Source organism: Nerophis ophidion, linkage group LG01 (genome assembly GCF_033978795.1).
Source record: "Nerophis ophidion isolate RoL-2023_Sa linkage group LG01, RoL_Noph_v1.0, whole genome shotgun sequence".
NCBI lineage: Eukaryota > Metazoa > Chordata > Actinopteri > Syngnathiformes > Syngnathidae > Nerophis > Nerophis ophidion.
The window spans coordinates 38732888-38747969 of NC_084611.1; the positions used below are offsets into that span (position 1 = coordinate 38732888).

The following is a 15082-nucleotide window of genomic DNA, read 5'->3' on the forward strand; positions in this document are numbered from 1 at the left end:
TTTGGAATTGGATTGCATTGTTATGATATTGCTGTGTAGTAGTTTGTTGGATTGATAAAAAATAAATAAATAAATAAAATAAAAAAATAAACGATTTTTAAAAAAATGAAAATCGATTCTGAATCGCATAACGTATTCGAATTGATTTTTCCCCACACCCCTAATATTATATTATATATATATATATATACAAATAATAATAATGGATTAGATTTATATCGCGCTTTTCTATTATTAGATACTCAAAGCGCTCACAGAGAAGTGGGAACCAATCATTCATTCACACCTGGTGGTGGTAAGCTACATCTGTAGCCACAGCTGCCCTGGGGTAGACTGACGGAAGCGTGGCTGTTAGTTTGTGCTTACGGCCCCTCCAACCACCACCAATCATTCATTCACCAGTGTGAGCGGCACCGGGGGCAAGGGTGAAGTGTCCTGCCCAAAAACACAACGGCAGCGATTTGGATGTCAATAGGCGGGGAGCGAACCTGCAACCCTCAGGTTTCTGGCACGGCCGCTCTACCCACTGCCCCATCCCGCCCCAAATATATATATATATATATATATATATATATATATATATATATATATATATATATATATATATATATATATATATATATATATAACAACTAAGTCAATTGACCAAAAGTGTATTTATTAAAGTTATTAAGTAATGGCACAAACGTTCATGTAATTTCCAAAACAGAAAGTGGAAGATTGTCAGGGACATTTTAAGTGCCAAATAAAAATGAGCTGCATAAATCAAAAAGTATTCGTCCTATGTGGTATGATACTACGGAATTCTCTTCTTTCTCTAGCGAATGACTTTTCAAATGATACTACATATTAGCAGTAATGCTACTTTTTATAGCAACACTTTTGCCCCACACTTGACAAATTACGGTTGTCTGTTCGACATATTCCCACTTTCAGCCGAACCACCGCCAGACGATGGACCTCCTGCTGTTTTTATTGGGGAATTAAGTCTTCCTTCATTTGTTACCAGATCCGCACCTTCTTTCTCTCGTATTACTACCACTTGTACGGCTACGTTAGCATCACAGCTAACGTTACCCAGTGTGCTACCTCTCTGCTGGGCAAGGGCGTATACGTATGTGACATGTGTAAGTTTGTGCGCCTGCTTGTCTGTGAGAAGGAGGGACAGAAACGAGTGAGAAGAGCCTGGAGTGTAATGCCCGCAGCTAAAAGCAACTGCGTGAGAACGTATACTCGAATATTACGATATAGTCATTTTCTATATCGCACAGAGACAAACCCGCGATATATCGTGTATATCAATATATCGCCCAGCCCTAATATATATATATATATATATATATATATATATATATATATATATATATATATATATATATATATATATATACACACACATATAGACATATATATATACTGTATGTATATATATATATATATATATACATACATATATATATATATATATACATACATATATATACAGTATACATATATATATACATATATATACATACGTATATATATATATATATATATACATATACTTTATACATATATTCATACATACACATATATATATATACATACATATGTATACATATACACATATGTATACATATACACATATGTATATGTACACATATACATATATATGTGTATGTACACATATACATATATATGTGTATATACATATATATGTATATATACATATATATTATACATATACTGTATGTATATATACATACATATATTGATACATACACATACATACATATATACACATATGTATATATACATATACATTGATATACACATATACATATATATACATACATATATATTATATACATATACACTCCCAACTGCGCTATACCGTCCCCATATATATATACATTCACATAACTCACAAAGCGTTGTATTGATAGACAAATATTATTAAGTTCTCAATAGTAATTCATTCCAGGTGGTTTTCAGAATTCCTGTCCACTCCCAAGAAGGGTCATGACAGAAAATAATTGAAAAGCACTGAATGTATGTATGGCATAATAATTACAGCACCTGGAGGACTTTTATACCTCTATTTTTGACAGTGTCGTGTCACACATGAAATATATGATATAGTACAGTATGCACACACAAGACAGCAACTGTTGCCTTTTTGGGCTTCCACAGTCCACGGGCACTATGAAACAATATAAGGTTATTTGCCTTATAATGGGTTAGAACGGGGTCTGCAACCTGGGAATCTACAGCCGCATGTGGCTCTTTAGCGCCGCCTTAGTGGCTCCCTGGAGCTTTTTCAAAAATGTATGAAAATACAAAAATATGGTTGAAAAACATATTTTTGTTTTAATAGGGTTTCTGTAGGAGGACAAGACACAAACCTTCCTAATTGTTAGAAATCCCACTGTTTATGTTATAAATGCTTCACTGATGAGTATTTGGCAAGCACCGTTTTGTCCTAATAATTTCCGTGATCCTTGAACTCATCGTAGTTCGTTTACATCAGGGGTCACCAACGCGGTGCCGGCGGGCACCAGGTCGCCCGTAAGGACCAGATGAGTAGCCCGCTGGCCTGTTCTAAAAATAACTCAAATAGCAGCACTTAACAGTGAGCTGCCTCTATTTTTTAAATTTGATTTATTTACTAGCAAGCTGGTCTCGCTTTGCTCGGCATTTTTAATTCTAAGAGAGACAAAATTCAAATCGAATTTGAAAATCCAAGAAAATATTTTAAAGACTTGGTCTTCACTTGTTTAAATAAATTCTTTTTTTTTTTTTACTTTGCTTCTTAAAACTTTCAGAAAAAATTTTTTAGAGAAAAAATACAGCCTTAAAAATGATTTTAGGGTTTTTAAACAAACATACCTTTTTACTTTTTAAATTCCTTCCTCTTCTTTCCTGACAATTTAAATCAATGTTCAAGTAAATTTTTTTTTATTGTAAAGAATAATAAATAAATTTTAATTTAATTCTTCATTTTAGCTTCTGTTTTTTCGTCAAAGAATATTTGTGAAATATTTATTCGAACTTATTATGATTAAAATTCAAAAAAAATAATCTGGCAAATCGAAAAAATCTTTCGAATCAAATTTCAATCTTATTTCAAAGTCTTTTGAATTTCCTTTAAAATTTTGTTCTGGAAAATCTAGAAGAAATAATGATTTGTCTTTGTTAGAAAAATAGCTTGGTCCAATTTGTTATATATTCTAACAAAATGCAGATTGGATTTTAACCTATTTAAAACTTGTGATCAAAATTCAAAAATTGATCTTAATCAGGAAAAATGACTAATGATGATCCATAAATTCCTTTTTTAATTTTTTTGAAAAGATTCAAATTAGCTAGTTTTTCTCTTCTTTTTTTCAGTTGAATTTTGAATTTTAAAGAGTCGAAATTGAAGATAAACTATGTTTCAAAATTTAATTTTCATTATTTTCCTGTTTTCTCCTCTTTTAAACCGTTCAATTAAGTGTTTTTTTTTTATCACTTATTCTCTACAAAAAACCTTCTGTAAAAGGAAAAAAATGTACGACGGAATGACAAACAGAAATACCCATTTTTTTATATATATAGATTTACTTATTAAAAGGTATATTGAGCAAATTGGCTATTTCTGGCAATTTATTTAAGTGTGTATCAAACTGGTAGCCCTTCGCATTAATCAGTACCCAAGAAGTAGCTCTTAGTTTCAAAAAGGTTGGTGACCCCTGTTTTACATATACAACCTGGGCCATACAAACGTATGGACCAGGTTTTATCCGGCCCGTGCGACGAGTTTGGAAAGTATAAAAATGTACCTGAAATTTCTGTTCTAAATATGTCCACTGGATGTCGCAATAGCAATTATTTGTTATCTTTGTAGATGATGCTACATATGTACAAAATAAACCACATAAAATAAACCGGGGCAGCATAGCTCGGTTGGTTGAGTGCCCGTGCCAGCAACTTGAGCGTTCCAGGTTCGATTCCCACTTCCACCATCCTTGTCACTGCCGTTGTGTCCTTGGGCAAGACCCTTTACCCACCTGCTCCCAGTGCCACCCACACTGGTTTAAATGTAACTTAGATAATGGGTTTCACTATGTAAAGCGCTTTGAGTCACTAGAGAAAAGCGCTATATTAATACACCTCACTTTAGTAAAAGCATTTAAGTCTCATCTAAAAACTCATTTGTATACTCTAGCCTTTAAATAGACCCCCTTTTTAGACCAGTTGATCTGCCGTTTATTTTCTTTCCTGCTCTGCCCCACTCTCCCTTGTGGAAGGGGGGGCACAGGTCCGGTGGCCATGGATGAAGTGCTGGTTGTCCAGAGTCAGGACCCGGGGTGGACCGCTCGCCTGTGCATCGGTTGGGGACATCTCTGCGCTGCTGACCCGTCTCCGCTCGGGATGGTCTCCTGCTGGCCCCACTGTGGACTGGACCCTCACTATTATGTAAGATCCACTATGGACTGGACTTTCACAATAATATGCTAGACCAACTCAGCGTACATTGCATTCGGTCTCCCCTAGAAGGGGGTTTTGGGGGAGGGGGGGTCACATCTGCGGTCCTCTCCCAGGTTTCTCAGAGTCATTCCCATTGACATCCCACTGGGTTGGGAGTTTTTCCTTGCCCTTATGAGGGATCTGAACCGAGGATGTCGTTGTGGCTTGTGCAGCCCTTTGAGACACTTGTGATTTAGGGATATACGAATAAACATTGATTGATTGATTCACACTTCACATGTTAGTGCAACAGTCGAGGGAAATTATCAAACTCCATAAATAACACACTGTAATTTAATTTTTATACAATTTTTTTTATCTTGATAGATTGAAAATTAACACCATAGAGTTGACCCCGGGAAGTCCTGTGGGGAGTGCTCAGAGAGTATGGGGTAACGGACTGCAGATGATGTGGTCCTGATGGCTTCATATGGCCAAGATCTTCAGCTCTCACTGGATCGGTTTGCAGCCGAGTGTGAAGCGACAGGGATGGGAATCAGCACCTCCAAGTCCGAGTCCATAGTTCTTGCCCGGAAAAGGGTGGAGTGGCATCTCTATGTTGGGGAGATCTTGCCCCAAGTGGAGGAGTTCAAGTACCTCGGAGTCTTGTTCACGAGTGAGGGAAGAGTGGATGGTGAGATCGACAGGCGGATCAGTGCGGCGTCTTCAGTAATGCGGACGCTGTATCGATCCGTTGTGGTGAAGAAGGAGCTGAGCTGGAAGGCAAAGCTCTCAATTTACCAGTCGATCTACATTCCCATCCTCACCTATGGTCATGAGCTTCGGGTTATGACTGAAAGGACAAGATAACGGGTACAAGAAGCCGAAATGAGTTTCCTCCGCCGTGTGGCGGGGCTCTCCCTTAGAGATAGGGTGAGAAGCTCCGTCAAAGTAAAGCCGCTTCTCCTCCACATGGAGAGTAGCCAGATAAAGTGGTTCGGGAATCTGGTCAGGATGCCACCCAAACGCCTCCCTAAGGAGGTGTTTCGGGCACGTCCAACCGGTAGGAGGCCACGGGGAAGACCCAGGACACGTTGGGAAGACTATGTCTCCCGGCTGGCCTGGGAACGCCTCGGGATCCCCCGGGAAGAGCTGGACAAAGTGGCTGGGGAGAGGGAAGTCTGGGCTTCCCTGCTGCCCCTGCGACCCGACCTCGGATAAGCGGAAGAAGATGGATGGATGGACTTGACTGATTAACATTATCACATAATTTATTCAGAAAATATAAATAACGACAAATAAAGATAGAATACTATTAACCGCAACATGTAAGTGTAAAACTTACCACTCCACTGACCCATGCCTTCTCTATCTGACCGACCACATTAAACATGAGGTGGACGCGGGCAAATACTACGGCATGGTCATGCTGGACATTCAGAAGGCCTTTGACACCGTTAACCACGCTATACTGTTGGATAAGCTCAGAGCAATCGGATTCGATAAAACCTCATCGAACTGGATGCAATATTTCTTGGAGGGGAGCAAACAAGTGGTAGAGGTGAACGGCACCATGTCCCCCCCCCCCCCCCCCCTCTCAGTAAGCTGTGGAGTCCCCCAAGGCAGTATATTAGGACCTTTGCTGTTCCTAATATACGTAAATGACATGCCATATCCGACTGTGAATTATTCCTGTTTGCGGATGACTCGGTCCTGCTGGTATCCGGCAAAGACAAGTCACAGGTGGAACAAATCCTCAGTGCTGAACTCCTTAGTATTTGCACCTGGCTCGCTGACAACAAGCTATCCATAAACTTAGGTAAAACGGAATCCATCAAATTCTGGGTCCCACATCAACCCTAAGAAAGTCAGTGACTTCACTATAAAAGTTGGTGACATTGTTATCACCAGGAAAGAGGAGATCACCAACCTAAGTTCCATTCTAGAGGCTATCTTTCCTGTGATAAAATGGCAACCAAGGTAATCAAAAAGGTCAACCAAAGAACAAGATTTCTCTACAGAATCTCCTCTCTGGTCAACAAAAGCACCTTGAAGATTCTAGCGGGAAATCTCGTTCAAACCTTTTTCGATTACGCTTGCACCTCCTGGTACCCCAGCACCTCCAAAATCCTCAAATCTAGACTCCAAACATTCCAGTACAACCTACTCAGGTTGCTTCTAGACCTACATCCCAGATCACACCTCACTCCAACCCACTTCTCCAAAGTGGGCTGGCTCAGGGTGAAGGACAGAGTCAGACAACTTGCACTGAGCCTAGTCTATAAAATCCGCTACACCTCCCTGATACCAAAGTACATGTCAAACTACTTCCTTAACGTAAATGACCGCCATAACCACAACACCAAAGGGAGCTCCACAAACCACGTTAAACCTAGATTCCAATCTAACAAAGGTCTTAACTCATTCTTTTTCTATGCCACATCGATGTGGAATGCACTCCCAACAGTGTAAAAGAAAGTGCATCTCTATCCTCCTTCAAAACCGCTCTAAAAACAAAACCTCCAGGCAATCAACCCTTTGCTAATACCCTCCTCCATTCATAACCCATCTCCCCGGATTGTAAATAACGTAATGTAAATAATCGAATGTATTTTTAATGTATATACTTGTTCTTATGCTATCTGAACTCACTATGTTCTCTGCTCGCTGTACATATCCTACTAAGTCAGACCTGAACTGTTTCAATGTCCACTTCTCTGATGATGCAATTGTTGATTACTGAAGTAGTGATATCAACCAAACCCTCCTCATCCCACCCCCCAGATTGTAAATAATGTAAATAATTCAATGTATATACTCTGATGTGATGACTGTGTTTTGCTGATAGAATATATTTGAACCATGAATTGATTTACGTGGACCCCGACTTAAACAAGTAGAAAAAATTATTCGGGTGTTACCATTTAGTGGTCAATTGTACGGAATATGTACTGTACTGTGCAATCTACTATTAAAAGGGGAGAGGGAAGTCTGGGCTTTCCTGTTTAGGCTGCTGCCCCTGCGACCTGACCTCAGATAAGCGGAAGAAGATGGATGGATGGATGACTGATTAACATTATCACATAATTTATTCAGAAAATATTAATAACGACAAATAAAGATAGAATACTATTAACCACAACATGTAAGTAAAAAACCCCCGACAAAATTATGGTTTGTACATTTTCAGAATGCGCTTGTTGTATTTTTAAACAAAGAAAACAATCTGGGGCCGTATTTATCAATCGTCTTAGGGTGCAGTTTTACACTTAAGTCCTGAGAATTTGTGAAATTTAGTCCTACTCTCACACTTAAAAATAAAAGCTATTTATCAACTTCCTTAACTCTAAAAATCACTCCTACTCTCCACGATATTTAAGAGACCTTCAGAGGTGTCCTAAGTGGTTAGGAGTTGCCAGCGGGGATGGCACTGAGGTGAGAGAGACGTGCGCGAACGTTCAGGGAGCAGAAGGATGTCCTGGCTTTGTTTGATGACGAGCAGCTGATCAAACGGTATCGTTTAGACAGAGCGGGTATTATTTTTGTTCCAGATTTAATAAGGGGCGTCATCTCATCAGCAACATCACACAGCAGAGCTCTCACAGCAGAAAATAAAAAAAAATAAAAAGACATGACAAATTAGATTAGATAGTACTTTATTTATTCCGTCAGGAAAATTACAATTTTCAGCACAATTTTTATTTTTATTTTTAGAATGAGGACATGATGGACACATTGTGCTCACTCAGTGCCTGTTTGAAAAAATTGAATGGGGTTGACGAACATTGTTCACAGCATTGCCAATATTGTTTGTTTGTTTTGTATTATTTTGTAGTTTGTCAAAATACACACTCCCATCGTCCACTTAAATATTTCTAAAATATTTATTTATTCTTAGTCAAGGGATTCCCTTCCGTGATTGGTCATTTCTATGGACACAGAAATGACGTCACCTAAAATTCCGTTTACGGCACATGGTAATGTCGTAATTCAGCTCTGAGTCTGACACTTAAGATTCAGTCCTACACTTTGCTGAAAGTGTGAGTACGACGCTTGATAACTAACTTTTAAGAGCAGGTTTCAGCAAAGAATGTCTTTACTCATAAGTCAACTCTTAACAGACTTCTTAGGAGTAATTCTAAGAAGCTTGATAAATACGGCCCCTTGTCTTTATTATTAAGGTATCATGCCTTGATTTTAATAGTAGATCTTTCTTCATGTGGCCCCCCAATCTAAAATTAGTTTGACACCCTTAGTTTAAAGGCCTACTGAAACCCACTACTACAGACCACGCAGTTTGATAGTTTATAAATCAATGATGAAATCTTAACATTGCAACACATGCCAATACGGCTGGTTTAGTTTACTAAATTACAATTTTAAATTTCCTGCAGAGTTTCTTGTTGAAAACGTCGCGGAATGATGACGCATATGATGACGCGTGTCCGTGACGTTATTGGTTGAGCGGATATTTTTAGCCCAGCACCACTTACAGCTAAAAGTTGTCTCTTTTCATCGCATACTTACACAGTATTTTGCACATCTGTGTTGCTGAATCTTTTGCAATTTGTTCAATTAATAATGGAGACTGTAAAGAAGAATGCTGTTGGTGGAAAGCGGTGGATTGCAGCTGCCTTTAGCAACCGAAACACAATCGGTGTTTCTTTGTTTTTTTGTGAAGCTTTAGCGAACACGTTTCTCTACCACATGTCAACCAGCAAGTTTTTTGATGAGAAAATTGTGATATTAAGTCGGCTCTTACTGGAGACTTGTGCCGAGTTAGCGTCCTCTTGCTTCCTCCATTGGCTTCTCTCAGAGACACTGGCGGTCACCGCAGCCCTCCGACTTTCAGGTATGACTTTATAATCTCACTAACACACTATTAACACAATAAGGAGATAAGGGATTTTCCAGAATTATCCTAGTAAATGTGTCGAATAACATCTGAATCACTCCCACTGCACTCGCTTTTTCCCCTTTTTTTTCCCTAGTGCTTCACTCTAACTTTCCTTATCCACAAATCTTTCATCCACGCTCAAATTAATGGGGAAATTGTCGCTCTTGCTGCTGGTGGCTGTGATTATAAACAATGTGAGGATGCGAGGAGCCCGACAACCCGTGACCTCACGCGCACATCGTCTGCTACTTCCGGTACAGGCAAAGCTTTTTTATTAGCGACCAAAAGTTGCGAACTTTATCGTCGATGTTCTCTACTAAATCCTTTCAGCGAAATGATCAAGTATGACACATAGAATGGACCTGCTATCCCCGTTTGAATATGAAAATCTCATTTCAGTAGGCCTTTAAATGAATATATTAAACTTGACTTAGTGAAGCCAAACTAGTAGACATGATGAAGAAAACTCCAACTTACCCCAGTGGTGTGCATGCATAAATGCAGGGCAGCAAACACAGCGGACAGGCAGCGTTGTGGAAGTATTATGATGTTGTAGAAAGTCAATTCAACGACACAGAGGAGTGTCGTAATTGATTATTAAAGTAACCTGTATGCCAACGTCATTTGACGCAGTCTCGAATAATAATCGTTGGCTCAACGAAAGGGCGAACATTTTACAGGACGCTAACTATTGTGAGGGAATAACGCCATGTCATTAAAAATAACTTTACTTGTAATATCCTGGCTTTCGAGTGGAATAAATGTGCGTCGATACATACACAAATTTGGTCTCCATGGTGATGTGAATGCTCGGCGTCAAAAGTGATATTTTATCCATGTGAAATACACATGCACGGCATGGCTGAAAAAAGAAGAGGTTAATCCAATTTAAGTTTTAACCTAATCACGAAGGTGGCGTCTTGAGGTCGCACAAAAAGGGGGCGTTTAACTTCTTATTCGTACTCAGTGTGAAAACACATTTATAAAACATATTACGTTGCGATATGCAACGCAACACGTATTAATGCTAATCCGATACATGGAACCAGCTCTGCGGGTGTGTTTCAGCGGGGCAACAACAGAGGTAACAGCAAATTTTCCGGACCGTATTGAATGTAGCACACAACAATGTTTATTTTCCCGCTGCTCGCGAGTTACGCTAACCTTCAACGGCCACTGGAACTGAAGTTAAGTTTGCTATTCGTTTACTTCACATATCAAGCAATATAAAAAAAATATAAATTTAATGTAGAAATTGGTCAGAAATTAGTTGCTTTTGGCAGTATTTTGTCAGCGTTAAGGCTAATGCTACACTGTCATTCAGCACACTGTACCCATCAGCACTTTCGAGGGTCTCCTGTTCTCGTTTTTATGCGTTTATTAAATGATCACATAGTCTTATTAAACATTCGAAAATATCCCTTACCTCTCTTCTTCCCCACACGCTCTGTCCCCGTGGCCATTCGTCTGTTTATAATCCTCGTTTCCCGTCGGACTGTTCACTTGAATTCCCTTTTCATTTGACCACCTCTCCCCCATTTTTAACTGACCACAAGACCTGTGGCGCATGCGCATACCGCAGTATTTATTAACCACTTTGTCTTTATCCACCCATCCATTTTTTTTTACCGCTTATTTCCTTTGGGGGCGCGGGGGGCGCTGCCCTATCTCAGCTACAATCGGGCGGAAGGCACGGTACACCCTGGACAAGTCGCTCTCTCATCGCAGGGCCAACACAGATAGACAGCATTCACACTCACATTCACAGATATGCACGTTAAAAGTGATTTCAGTCACATATGTAGTATTTTTGCCAGCATAACTGCATGATCTGCTTCATCTTTCGGAGCTTTTTTTCCTGCATTACTTGCTTCCAAAGTTCCACATCATCTTTTTAGCATCTTTTTTTCAAACTAAGTTGCTTCTTTTACCTGCATATTGTTAGCTTTTGGGAGATTATTTCACCATCTTAGGTTTTCACGTTTCCCTCTTCTTCCTTATCTTTTGGCAGTCTCTTTTGCCATATATTATGTATATGTAAATGTGTGTATGTATATACAAATGTGTGTATATATATATATATATATATATATATATATATATATGTATATATATATATATATATATATATATATATATATATATATATGCGTGTGTTTGTTCAGTTTGTGTTGTTTTTCCAAAGTATGACATCAGCGGATATTTACATATATGGTAAAGTTTTACCTGAAGAGCTTTGCGCTCATCCACCATTGTAGTCTGACTTCATAGTCAATAAGCTCCTCATTTTTCTCTATCCTTCGCTGCGAAGCCGGCGGCGTTTCTGGGTCTTGTTGATAAATGGCTTTCGCTTTGCATAGTAGAGTTTTATCTTGCACTTACAGATAAAGCGAAGAACTGTAGTTCCAGACAGTGGTTTTCTGAAGTGTTCCTGAGTCCATGTGGAGATATCCTCTACACGTTGTCGGTTTTTGATGCAGTACCGCCTGAGGGATCAAACGCCCGTGATATCATCGCTTACGTGCAGTGATTTCTCCTGATTCTCTGAACCTTTTGATGATATTACGGACCGTAGATGGTGAAATCCCTAAATTCCTTGCAACAGCTCATTGAGAAATGTTGTTCTTAAACTGTTCGACAATTTGCTCACGCATTTGTTGACAAAGTAGTGACCCTCGCCCCATCCTTGTCTGTGAATGACTGAGCATTTCATGGAAGCTGCTTTTATACCCAATCATGGCACCCACCTGTTCCCAATTAGCCTGTTCACCCGTGGGGTGTTCCAAATAAGTGTTTGATGAGCATTCCTCAACTTTCTCAGTCTTTTTTGCCACTTTTGCCAGCTTTTTTGAAACATGTTGCTGGCATCAAATTCCAAATGAGCTAATATTTGGAAAAAATAACGTTTCTCCGTTTGAACGTTAAGTATCTTGTCTTTGCAGATTATTCAATTGAATGTAGGTTGAAAAGGATTTGCAAATCATTGTATTCTGTTTTTATTTATGATTTACACAAGGTGCCATCTTCACTGGTTTTGGGTTTTTGTATTTTATTTTGCCAGCATGGTCTCTACATCCTCTTTAAACAGCCTAACTTGATCTTTCGGAAACTTCCTTCGCCAGCATAGTGTCCTCTCCGCCTTTTGTATCCTTTTGAATAAAATCATCCTTTCCTCGAGCAGGACAGTAACAAGGAGCCATCATGTCCTCTGAGAAGGAGACGTCCTCATCTCCTCGTCCTTCACCTTCTTCTCACTTCATCGGGAAGAGGGACGACATCATCAGACACGGCCGCGTGACCAAGCTAGTGAACGGGTGCCGAGACGTGCTGGTCATCTACCACCAAGGGGAGTTCCACGCCATGGACATGCGTTGTTACCGTAAGAAAGGGTGAGTTGGGAATGGGAGTTGGGACGTGGAAGCTGATTGTGGCGGTTTTGCTTTGACAGATGCAGGTGGTGCATTAGCGCATGGAGACATTGAGGTGAGTTGTATACAAATATCCCTGCAAGAGTTGGATTATTACATCTTTCTGCATGCTCGGCCGCCATGAATTGATTAACCTGGACCCCGACTTAAACTAGTTGAAAAACTTATTCGGGTGTCACCATTTAGTGTTCGATTGTACGGAATATGTACTGTACTGTGCAATCTACTAATAAAAGTCTCAATCAATCAATCAATCAATCAGGAGTTCAACGGCCGGGCATGTATCGTATGTCCGTGGCACAAGTACAAGATAACGCTGGCGGAAGGCGAAGGGCTGTATCAGGCCGTGGACAACCCGGCGGTCAAACCTCTGAGGACACGCTGGCGCTCCAAAGGCATCAAGCAGAGGGTCCACAAGGTCAACTTGGTGGACAACGACGTGTACGTCACGTTGAACGACTCCCAGGAGGCCGTGGAGTCGGATTACTACCAGACAGAGCAATACAGGACTGACTCATGCAAGGTTCAGGCCAAAAAAGTCCACTGACGGACAATGTGTCACTTACAGTGTTGGCACTAACGCGTTACAGTAACGTTATTTTCGGCAGTGACGAGTAGTCTAACGCGTTATTTTTTATATTCAGTAACTCAGTTACCGTTACTACATGATGCGTTACTGTGTTATTTTACTGTATTTTTTTATATATAATCTGCTAGAAACTGAGAAGATCTGAGTGTTTAATTGGATAGTTGCAGTGTCGTCCTTGTTATTCTTCCGGGGTCGCAAGCCGGACAAGAGAGAGGCGAGCTGTGTGTGTGTTCGTGTGTGTGTGTGTGTGTGTGTGTGTGTGTGTGTGTGTGTGTGTGTGTGTGTGGGGCGGGGGCGTGTCTGTGTTTATTAACAAGACATCATGGCGAAGCCAAAGCCGAGTTTCTTAACATGGAGATATTCTAGTTAAATGGAAGTTGTGTCTTGGATCAAACCTCCCATCTACAGTTGTGATCAAAATTATTCAACCCCCACACAATTTTGGTGTTTTAGCAAGTTGGACATTTATTCCGTACTTTGTTTATAGTCATATCAAATAAAGATGTGTCAAATAGACGAATGCGACTTAAATTATAACACTGTATTTTACAAAATACCAAAAAAGGACATTTTTCTTAATATCTCATTGACAAAATTATTCAACCCCTTGAAGATCATAACTCTTAAGAACAGAATTTGGATAAGGTTTTTTCAATCAGGTGTTGAAAACTCCTGTAGATGTGATTAGAACCATAACGAGCAACAATTAACCTGATTGAAAAAGACTGTGACGCTCAGCTTCTTGTAGATGGTCAATGGTGTATTTGCAACATGGTGAAGTCCAGGGAGTGGTCAAAGAAGTTAAGAGAGGAGGTAATTTCTCTTCATAAGAAAGGATATGGTTATAAGATAATAGCAAAGACATTACACATTCCAAGAGACACAGTTGGGAGCATAACTCACAAGTTTAAAGTTAAGGCACAGTGGAAACACTACCTGGGCGTGGTAGAAAGAGGATGCTGTGTGCGTACAGTGGTGAAAAACCCCCGGGTAACAGCTGAGGAACTACAACAGGACATTGCAGAGGGGGAAACGCAGGTTTCGCCCCAGACAATAAGGCGCGCACTATGAGATGAAGGCCTCCATGCCAGAACTCCCAGGCGCACCCCACTTCTGACTACCAGGAACAAGAAAAATAGACTTCAGTATGCCAAAAATCATCTGGACAAACCCCAAAGGTTTTGGGAAACTGTTCTATGGAGTGATGAGACAAAACTGGAACTCTTTGGGCCTATGTATCAACGTTATGCCTGGAGGAGAAAAAAATGAAGCTTACAAAGAGAAGAACACCTTTCCTACTGTTAAGCATGGTGGGGGGTCAATCATGCTCTGGGGCTGTTTCTCTGCCTCAGGTACCGGGAATCTCCAGCACGTTCAAGGAATTATGAAATCTATTTCCTACCAGGATATATAAGCTGCAAATGTCATGAAGTCAGTGACGAAGCTGAGGCTTGGGAGACGTTGGACCTTCCAACAGGACAACCATCCCAAGCATGCCTCCAAATCAACATCAGAGTGGTTGCAGAAGAAGGGCTGGAAGACTCTGGAGTGGCCTTCACAGTCGCCAGACCTAAATCCTATAGAAAACCTGTGGTGGGACTTGAAGAAGGCAGTTGTAGCACGCAAGCCCAAGAATATGAATGAACTAGAGGCCTTTGCCAAAGAGGAATGGTCTAAAATACCTGTAGATCGTTACAAGAAGCTTGTGTCCGGTTATGTATCATGTTTGAAGGATGT

General features: G+C 40.1%; 2 protein-coding genes across 5 annotated transcripts in view; one reads left to right on the forward strand and one right to left on the reverse strand.

Moving 5' to 3' along the window:
- Positions 1 to 10908, reverse strand: part of LOC133553829 (kinesin-like protein KIF24) — a 36344-nt gene extending 25436 nt beyond the window's left edge. The window contains exon 1 of one of the 4 annotated variants that reach the window (XM_061902194.1): positions 10108 to 10405. Coding sequence is in view for 3 of the 4 variants with exons in the window: in XM_061902199.1 (XP_061758183.1) it covers positions 10755 to 10867 (113 nt within the window). In the remaining variant the exon portion in view is untranslated. The other 3 variants (XM_061902191.1, XM_061902190.1, XM_061902199.1) reach the window with 3 other exon arrangements.
- A 616-nt stretch (positions 10909 to 11524) lies between these two features.
- LOC133553867 (Rieske domain-containing protein) lies at positions 11525 to 13503 on the forward strand. Its single transcript, XM_061902210.1, has 3 exons — positions 11525 to 12707; positions 12777 to 12811; positions 13019 to 13503. Exons 1-3 carry the CDS (start codon positions 12530 to 12532, stop codon positions 13301 to 13303), a joined length of 498 nt encoding a protein of 165 aa, XP_061758194.1. The 5' UTR covers positions 11525 to 12529; the 3' UTR covers positions 13304 to 13503.
- Positions 13504 to 15082: the final 1579 nt, after the last annotated feature.

Coding starts and splice junctions, on each gene's coding strand:
- LOC133553867 (XM_061902210.1), top strand. CDS start 12,530: ATGTCCTCTGAGAAGGAGACGTCCTCATCTCCTCGTCCTTCACCTTCT. Junction 12,708..12,776: donor CATGGACATGCGTTGTTACC/GTAAGAAAGGGT, acceptor TTGCTTTGACAG/ATGCAGGTGGTGCATTAGCG. Junction 12,812..13,018: donor TAGCGCATGGAGACATTGAG/GTGAGTTGTATA, acceptor TCAATCAATCAG/GAGTTCAACGGCCGGGCATG.